Raw genomic sequence first — 9,316 nt, forward strand, 5'->3', positions numbered from 1 at the left:
ACGTTCAAATCTGAAATGGGAACCCGAATCGAAGAGGGAACTGCTCGACGCGCCACTGTGGGTGTATGGCGAACTACGGCTTATTATAAAAGACAATGCAATTGAGATTTGAACGTTACCACCCACCCTACCCCGAGAGGATGGGGGGAATAACTTTTATTATGTTCTTTAAAAATATTGAACAGGTATTTTTTATTTCTCAATCCAATAATCATTTCTGGAGAATTGCGGAAAATATAATTTTTTGCGATTACAGCGCCATCTATCACGAATCAAAAAAAAAGTTTCGAACAAAATTTACGTATTTTGTGGCGTAGAATCCGTATCTGCAATAAAAAATGGGGATTTCCATTTAAAATTTCAAAGTTGCCCCCAACCCCCACCCCCAGGGGGTGGGGTGGGAGGTCGAGTTTGGTATCATTGGATGTCTCCCTTCGAGGCTAACAACTTTCATTAACCACTTTTTTTTATCCAATGCATAGTTCTCGAGATATTTCAATGTCTTCAGATAAATCGTGCACCCTGTATACAGGGTGTCCCATTTTAACCTTCGCATTAAAAAATCTTGAAATCTTCGAGGTCGGCGAAGAAATGTTTAAGACAAAAGTTTTAGGTCTGGATAGGGGAAATACATCAGTGACCTTGACCTTGACCTTGAGGTCAAAATTCGTGGTAGATCAAAGTAATTTTTTTAAATGGAGACCTCAATTTCTTATTACACCGTCTTTTTCTACTAATTAATATAAACTAATAATAATTAATAATTAATATAAACAACATTTTGTCTGAAACATTTTTATTTGCTTAGTATATTTTGATATATTTGAAGAAAACTTGGTAACTTTTTCATCATTTAACTTACAATATCTCGCTAACTATTCGTCGAAAGAAAAAATATTGTATTAGATTTTAATAATTTTCTAATAATTTAATAATTTTAAAATTTCCTAAGGTCGGTAAGTTAACAAAAGTTAGGACACTATTATAGTAATATATTCTTGATAGTAAATGAAATAGAAAAGTCTAATACTATTTTTTCTTTCGACGTATAGTTAGCGAGATATCGTAAGTTAAAAGTGAAATAATTACCAAGTTTTTCTTAAATATCTCAAAATTTATTAAGCACAGAAAAAAATGTTTCAGACAAAAGTTGTTCAAATTAATTGGTAGAAAAAGATAATATAATAAAAAATTGAGATTTCTATTTAAGAAAATTGATTATCAGTGAATATTTCAAAAGTCGTGCCATTTATGGCATGCGTGCTTTTCTTACTTACGAAAACGAGCGTGTCCTATATAAACGTAAAATATACATTGCACGAAGATGTTTTAGTACATATATCACAGATTACTATTTCTTTCTTTTTACAATTGATTTTTTTCTTTCTTTACACAATTGATAAGCTGATACATTGCCTACATACGCGCCCACCAGAAAGTTATAGTATTGGGTGAAGTAAAAAGTTCTAAGCGTTTTTTCTCTTTATTTCGACGATGAAATTAACAAAGTTAGGGTTATCGGATTTAGATCAAATATGCGCCGTTTTGTTCGATAACTTTTGTCCATTTTGAAGGCAATTTCATAATTCCGCGATTGAAGAAGTCCTCGTCCCTATTGGTAAAAAACTTGGCCAGCTCATTTTCACAAGCCTCTCTTGAGATCAGTTTTGTACCATCAAGAAAATTTTGCAAATGCTTGAAAAGATGATAATCGCTTGGAACCAGGTCGTGGCTATACGGCGGGTGCGATATAACTTCCCATCCAAGCTCTCGGAGTTTCTGGCGCGTCGTCAAAGGTGTGTGCGGCCTGGCGTTGTCTTGATGGAACACAACACCCTTCCTATTGGCCAATTCTGGCCGCTTCTGGTCGATCGCCTGCTTCAATCTGGTTAGTTGTTGACAGTGTAGGTCCGAATTGAGTGACTGGCCCGATGGGAGCAGCTCATAGTGGATGATTCCCTTCCAATCCCACCAAACACACAGTAAAACCTTCTTGGCCGTTAATCCGGGCTTGGCGATCATTTGGACCGGCTCACCGCGCTTGGATCCACGATCTTTTTCGCCTGTTGTTCTCGTATGTGACCTATTTTTCATCGCCAGTCACCATCCTCTTCAAAAATGGGTCGATTTCGTTACGCTTCAGCAAAGAATCGCAGGCATGAATTCGGTCCAAAAGGTTCTTTTGCGTCAATTCGTGTGGCACCCATACATCGAGATTCTTCTTGAGACCAGCCTTATGCAAATGGTTCCAAACGGTTTTCTGGCTAATCTTCAGTTCCTGGGCAATGGAATAAGTGCTCGCCGGTCCGACTCGACGATTTCCATGATTTTATCGACATTTTCGACGATTGGCCTACCAGAGCGTGTCTTATCTTCGACGTCCATATTACCAGAATGGAATCGTTGGAACCACCGCTTTGCTGCTGCATTCGATACTGTATTGAGTCCATAAACAACACAAATTTTTTTGGCCACCTGCTCCGCTTTTTCCTTTTGGTCGTAGTGGTACTGAAGAATATATTGAATTTTCTCTTTTTCTACCTCCATTTTGGAACGCTCTACCACACAACTGGCTTCACCAAACACAAAACTGTCAAAGAACTTTTTTTAAAGCGTTATGTCACCTTTAAGTCGCAGTATAGAATGAACAGATGCGACATATACATCATGAGATATGACCTCACTAAAGCCATCTAGCGGAAAACGCTCAAAACTTTTTACTTAACTCAATATATTAAGTAAAAGCATATGCGCTTTTTTCCTTTTAATACTAGAAGTACTAAATTATTTTCGGCCTTTCTGAGTTTCTAAACAAATATTGTGTTTATGTTAAACGCAGAATTGTGAAAGTTTCTGGACTGTTTATTTAATATTCATTTTAATCTGATAGAAACTTCACAATAATGCTGTCTTGAACATATAATAACAAATTCAATATTTGCTTACAATAGTACAAAAAAGTCAAAAATATTTTAATACACTACTAGTGTAAAGGTCACTTTACACAACGTATTGTTCGCGATAAATTTGGGTTATAAAGGGGGCGGCGCCAAAATCCGGATAAAATTCAATTTGAATTTCCCGCCGTTCTATATTACTGCGAGAGGTCGCGATTAGCGTCCAAATAGCTTGACGCATGTACTAAACATGCATAACCTCGAAACAGTCGCAATGTTGAAACCAAGTGCGGAGTATAATCGAAGAGTCACGATTATCGAAAGTGCTCGTGCTAGGCGCTCAGCGACAGAAATCATTTGATTCTTCGGGTACCCAAGATCGATTGTGTATGATGTCGTCGCGAAGTATAACGAGTTGGAGAAGTCCAACGAAGGTTTCGCAATACCGGCAAGGAAAACTTACTCGAAGGAGCGCGTTATCAGGACGCCCGAAATCATTCAACGGGCTCAGGAACTGATTTTTGAAGATCAAGGGCAGTCGATTCAAAAATTGTCGGCCGTTGTCGGTGTGAGTGAAAAAACTATGCGTCGAATCGTCGAGGAGGACCTCCGCTACAAGTCTTATACAATTAAAGTGAGACAGATGCTTTCCAAAGCTGCCAGGACAAAGCGAGTTGAGCGTTGTAACCTGCTTTTATATTCTTTATGAAACAATGCTGCCGGACGCCTCAGGCTTTCTTCTGACGAAAAAATGTTTACTGTCGATGCGAAAATCAATCGAAGGAACGATCGCTGGCTTGCCCATGATCCTGTAGATGTCCCCATTGTTTCCAGAACGAAATTTCCGGCGAATCCCAGACAGCACGCATTAATGAAAAATATTTATGAGAAAGATTCATAAATATTGTGAAAAAATATTTTGCATAAATATGTAGTAAATATTATATACATATTTCGGATAAAGATGTGATGAAGAATATAAAAGGAGTAGAAAAAATATTTAGAATATATTTTGAAAATATTAAGAAAAATATTTATGATTATAAAAGAAAAATATTTTTTGACATCTTTTAATAATATAATATAAATATATATCATAAATATTTTGATCAATAATAGATAAACGTATATGATAAATATTATAATATAATTTTTTTTAATATTTGAAATTAATAGTTGGAATATTATATGCGAGCCTGCCATTTATGATTACATAATTTCCAATATTGTCCGTGCCGGTAAGAGCACCCGATAACGTTTCCGAAGGTATCCTGAGAGTATAACGTTTGCGAACACACCCGAAATCGGGACTACTGATAGAATCCACTAGATGCTTTGAAGCGCCGGATAAAGACCACTCTTTGTACACAGAATACGCACAGATTCGACGGCTGGATAAAAAAGAGCGTGAAACGTAGGAAGAATAATAGCAGTAAGTTCTACGTAATTCACATTATCTTCGTAGTGTTCTTATATAGTATTCCTGCAACGTCAGATTGCAGGCGGCGTAGCGTCAGATATACGAGGTTTTGGAGCATTTTGTTCGATATACCTAACCAAATTTTTCCACCTGGGCGCGTTTTTCCGGTCGAATTCGACCGACCTTGTTATTAACTTTACTTTTTTCTCGATTAATTCTGTATTTTATTTTATTGATTTAGACAAAATATTTTTCATAAAATAACAATAATAATAATTCGTAATTCTCGTTTCGGTCGGATTCGACCAACCATGTGGTACGTCGTGTGATTCTTTGAAGTTGAAAAGTGGTGGACTACGGTGCTCTCTGTAATAATGTGATGTATATGAAAAAGTGGTTAAAATATTTGTTTTGTACTACCACCATACATGGTGGAAAATATATCAGCTATTAAAGTGCCGGTTAAAATGTAATCTAAAACAATGTTATAAAAATATATATATACAAACAGCACAAAATGTGCAAGGGCTGCCGCAGAGATGTAATCTCCTTTGGAGATTTGTACTATTTTAGTAATTGTTAGTAAAGCAGTACTACTAATGCATACATAAATATTGTGCCTAATTGTAGAAGAAAGATTCAAGTAACTCCCTCAAATATGCCACAAGAAGGCAAAGTACATAAACATGTAAGCAAAAGACATTTGTACCGTTCTGCTAAGGAACAAACAAAAATAGATATACAGTTGTTACTGACAAAAGTACAATCCGGTATCAAAGACACAAATGGACAGTGGGTACGGGATGTTGCAAATGATAATTTCCAAGGTAACGATAACTGTAAAACAAAGACCCATACATAGAACGCGTTTACAATCATGTCAGCTCACTAACAAGTTGAATATAGCCAATCAGAAGTGGCTTATAAGCCTTCTGATTGTCTATACTTGACTTGTCAGTGTTGTAACATTGTTGTATGCGCGTTTTGAATATGGGCCAGAAAGTATATTGAAACAGTATAGAAAAATACGTATATGTGTGTAACAGTATAGGTAATAATGTAATATTGTAGCAAGCACAAGTAATGTCATACACTTGCAACACCACAATGAGCCTGGTACAAACATTAGTGACAATGAAAACTCCATTGACAATAATGCATGTGATATTGAGGATGAATATTATTATACTGAAGCAGGTAACAATATGAATAATATGGTAGTTATACAACATAACAGATGAATTTTAGTTGTGCTTGGTAAACGTGATTATTTGTGAATACAATATATTAGGTTGTTCGGAAAGTTCGTTTCAAATTTTTGAAATAAATTAAGAGCGCAATATTTTACACAAAGAGGAACTTTATTGAAGCAAATATGTACCGTTTTGTTCAACGACCTTGGCCCATATTTCAGGAAGCTGCATGATGCCTTTGCTCCAAAATAAATGTTTCTTATTGGCGAAGAATTTATCAAGATGACTTTTGAGGACTTTCAAAGACTCGAATTTCTTGTCCCGAAGAAAATTTTTTAAAGAAAGAAATAGATAGTAGTCAGATGGGGCAAGGTCAGAAGAATATGGAGGATGAGGAAGAACGTCCCATTCGAAGTCTAACAGCTTCCTACGGATAGACATTGCGACGTGAGGTCTGGCGTTATCATGATGGAAAACAATTTCACGCCTGTTGGCCAATTCAGGGCGCTTCCGTGCGATGGCAGTCTTCAGTTCGTCCAGTTGAAGGCTATACTTCGCTGCGTTGATGATCTCGTTTGGTTGAAGAAGCTCATAATATACCGCGCCCTTAAAATCCCACCAGATACTCAGAAGAACCTTTTTCGCGTGAAGCCCCGGCTTGGCCACTGTTTGCGTAGAGGCGTCGCTGATTCTCCACGACCTCTTGCGGCTAACATAATTGTATAGGATCCAACTTTCATCGCCTGTTATGATCCTCTTCAAGAACGGTTCTTTTTGGTGCCGTTGAAGCAGCACGTTCCAGCAACTGCCGTTCATTCATTTTGTAACGGTCGTGCCTCCAGGCTCGGTTGTTTCGGGTAGATCCGGCCCTGTGGCTTGGATCGCGGTTTGCGAGCCGACCACAGGAAAGATTTTCAGGTGAAGGTGTGTGTGGTGTGTGTATGTGTCAATAAAGGAAGACAAAATAAGTATAACACAATAAGTCTTTATTTGGTCGCACGCTGCGACCGCGTGTTGCGGCGCGACGTCCCAATGTTTGGGTGTTAGAGGAGTGCGTGAATCGTTTCCGCGGATACTACGAGCCCCGCGGGGTCACCGTGGTTGGTGAGCGATTTGCTTGGAGCTTACTTTCGGTAATTAGTTCAGCCGGCGTTTGACCCGCAATGAGGGTCGAGCCGCTGATTAGTGACCGCGCGATGTGTATTCCGGTGTGGTTTAAAGCGCTAGTTTGCGTGATTCGGCACGCGACTTGACGACGGGTTGAAAAAAACGGCGCAAGAACGCGTCGCGACACGTCGCGCTCGCTTTTGTCCTCGGCCGCGGCGTTGGTCGCCCCGGGGGTCGAGGGGTACGGGCGATGGGAGGATTCCGGGGGTGCTGGACCGACGCGTCAACTCCCAGCTGATCAGCTCTGGCCTTCCTGGCGTCCTATTTGGTGAAATTATGAAAGAGATATCGTGAGATCGTTCCGGTGAACACACCGGAGCGACGGCAAACTCGCCGTCCGATCCTTATATCGTAAAGACAGCACAACAGAAAATCGTTCTGGTGAACACACCGGAGCGACGGCGAACTCGCCGTCCGATCCTTATATCGCGGAGACGGCACGAAATATCGCAAAGACGGTACAAAATAAGACCGTTCCGGTGAACACACCGGAGCGACGGCGAACTCGCTGTCCGATCCTTATATCGCGGAGACGGCACGAAATATCGCAAAGACGGCACAAAATAAGATCGTTCCGGTGAACACACCGGAGCGACGGCGAACTCGCCGTCCGATCCTTATATCGCGGAGACGGCACGAAATATCGCAAAGACGGCACAAAATAAGACCGTTCCGGTGAACACACCGGAGCGACGGCGAACTCGCCGTCCGATCCTTATATCGCGGAGACGGCACGAAATATCGCAAAGACGGCACAAAATAAGACCGTTCCGGTGAACACACCGGAGCGACAGCGAACTCGCCGTCCGATCCTTATATCGCGGAGACGGCACGAAATATCGCAAAGACGGCACAAAATAAGACCGTTCCGGTGAACACACCGGAGCGACGGCGAACTCGCCGTCCGATCCTTATATCGCGGAGACGGCACGAAATATCGCAAAGACGGTTCGAACGAAGATCGTTCCGGTGAACACACCGGAGCGACGGCAAACTCGCCGTCCGATCTTTATAGCGCAAAGAACAGGTATTATTAATCACCGTCGTAGACGGCCGGGTAACTCACTTACGAATTTCGGCAGAAGCTTCTCGGTTGATCCTCTCTTGGAAAGAACTAGCCGTGGAGACGGAACTCTGGAGACTCTCCTCTTGTCAAAATCTGCCGGGGTTATATACCCGAGATTTTGGGGCTTCGGTTTTCTTCGCCCTTAATCGGAGTTAATTCCTTTTTAATCGGAATTAATCGTGATTATGCGGCGTTTGCCGAATAACTTCGGCGGGGCCGCTCGCTCGGTTCGGCGGCCGATCGTGCCCGAGCGTCGTTGCCGGGTAGTCGGGCATCTTCGGCCGAGCGCGATGTTTCGGCGCGGTGTCAGCGCGGGTCGGGGGGTGTGCGCTCAGCTGACTGTCGCGTGCTACTAGGCGGCAGTCAGCGTAACGGCACAAAAATCTTTGTGTCGTTACACCACCCCCCCCCTTTTCCCTTGTTTTCCTTCCTTCTGGCATGAAGCTTTTAACCGGGGATACGGTTGGCGGTACGCAACTGCCCGTTGCGCGTGAACCGCAGGCTCCACCGTCCGGTCAGCGTCCGTAGACGGTATTTCCGGGAGACCCGAACGGAAAAATATGGCACGTGCCATATTTCGCCGGTTGGCAGCAAGATGGGCACTGGCGGCGGTAGTGCGGGGCCTTGTACCGGTGGCTGGATGGAGGGTTGCACCCTGGCTTGCGGTGGCGGGGTGTCGCGGAGGAGTCGCATGGTGCCTCTGAACGGCACGTTACTCCTGATCACCGGTCCCGGCTGGATGTTGCTCATTGGAGTTGGTGGCTCGTCCTCGCCCAGTAGTGGCATGTCGCGAGGTGGCGGCGCTGGGGCCGTCGAGGAACCTTCCTCTTGCTCGTCGAGCGTGATGACCGGAATAGTCCGCCTGGTGGTCGTGGTGGATACGACGACGGAAGGGGGGCCTCCGTGCGGGGCCTCGATCTCGCGTCTTCGTGCCACGTCAACAAGCCCGGGTGGCGCTGGGCGAATCTGGGGCCCTTTCCTCGGCCGGCCGATTCGGCGTCCGAGCGTTGGTGGTGCGGGCTTTTGCCAACTCTCCCTTTTCCGGGTGGTCGGTTCCTTGACCTCCCTCTGGAGGCTAGGACCGGGCTTGGCGGTTATAGGTGCCAGCGGTGGTGGTTCGGTCGTTGAGACGCGGATGACCGTCGGCGGGGCCGCTGCGGGTGCCGGAAGTGCTGGCGGTGGTCCGTTCGGATCTTCGGGGTGATGCTCGGCAGAGGTCCCCCCTCGGTCTGGCGGGCTTCCCTTTTCCGCAGTCTCCGTGACCCGGCGCCATACGGCGGCGGCGTCGTCGTCGGTTTTGAGCAGAAGCTCGGCCAGCTCGTCGATATAGTTGTCTAGCTCCATATTAACGATTGACTGTCCCGCATGCCTGATCCTCTCCGCTTTTATAGTCGTTAGGCTCGAAATTACGGCTTGCTTCGGGGAGATCGGTCAATCTTCTGGTTGGTCGTTGTTCGTTATCGTTTGTTGGGAACGTGATCGTGTTGATTTCTCGGTCTTTGTTGCTCGGTGCGGCGCGCATGTCGTGCACGTGTATGTTTTTATAAATTCGGCCTCGTTCGTCTTTCAAATC

The 9,316-nt window shown here is 43.6% G+C and overlaps 1 protein-coding gene across 1 annotated transcript; it reads right to left on the reverse strand.

Annotated features, from left to right (window-relative positions):
- Positions 1-8,190: 8,190 nt before the first annotated feature.
- Positions 8,191-9,087, reverse strand: LOC112589742 (WAS/WASL-interacting protein family member 2-like). Its single transcript, XM_025304156.1, has one exon. The coding sequence runs from the start codon at positions 9,085-9,087 to the stop codon at positions 8,191-8,193; it is 897 nt and encodes a 298-aa protein (XP_025159941.1).
- Positions 9,088-9,316: the final 229 nt, after the last annotated feature.

The sequence above is a fragment of the Harpegnathos saltator genome, unplaced genomic scaffold (genome assembly GCF_003227715.2).
Source record: "Harpegnathos saltator strain DR-91 unplaced genomic scaffold, Hsal_v8.6 scaffold591, whole genome shotgun sequence".
In the NCBI taxonomy this organism is placed as follows: Eukaryota; Metazoa; Arthropoda; class Insecta; order Hymenoptera; family Formicidae; genus Harpegnathos; species Harpegnathos saltator.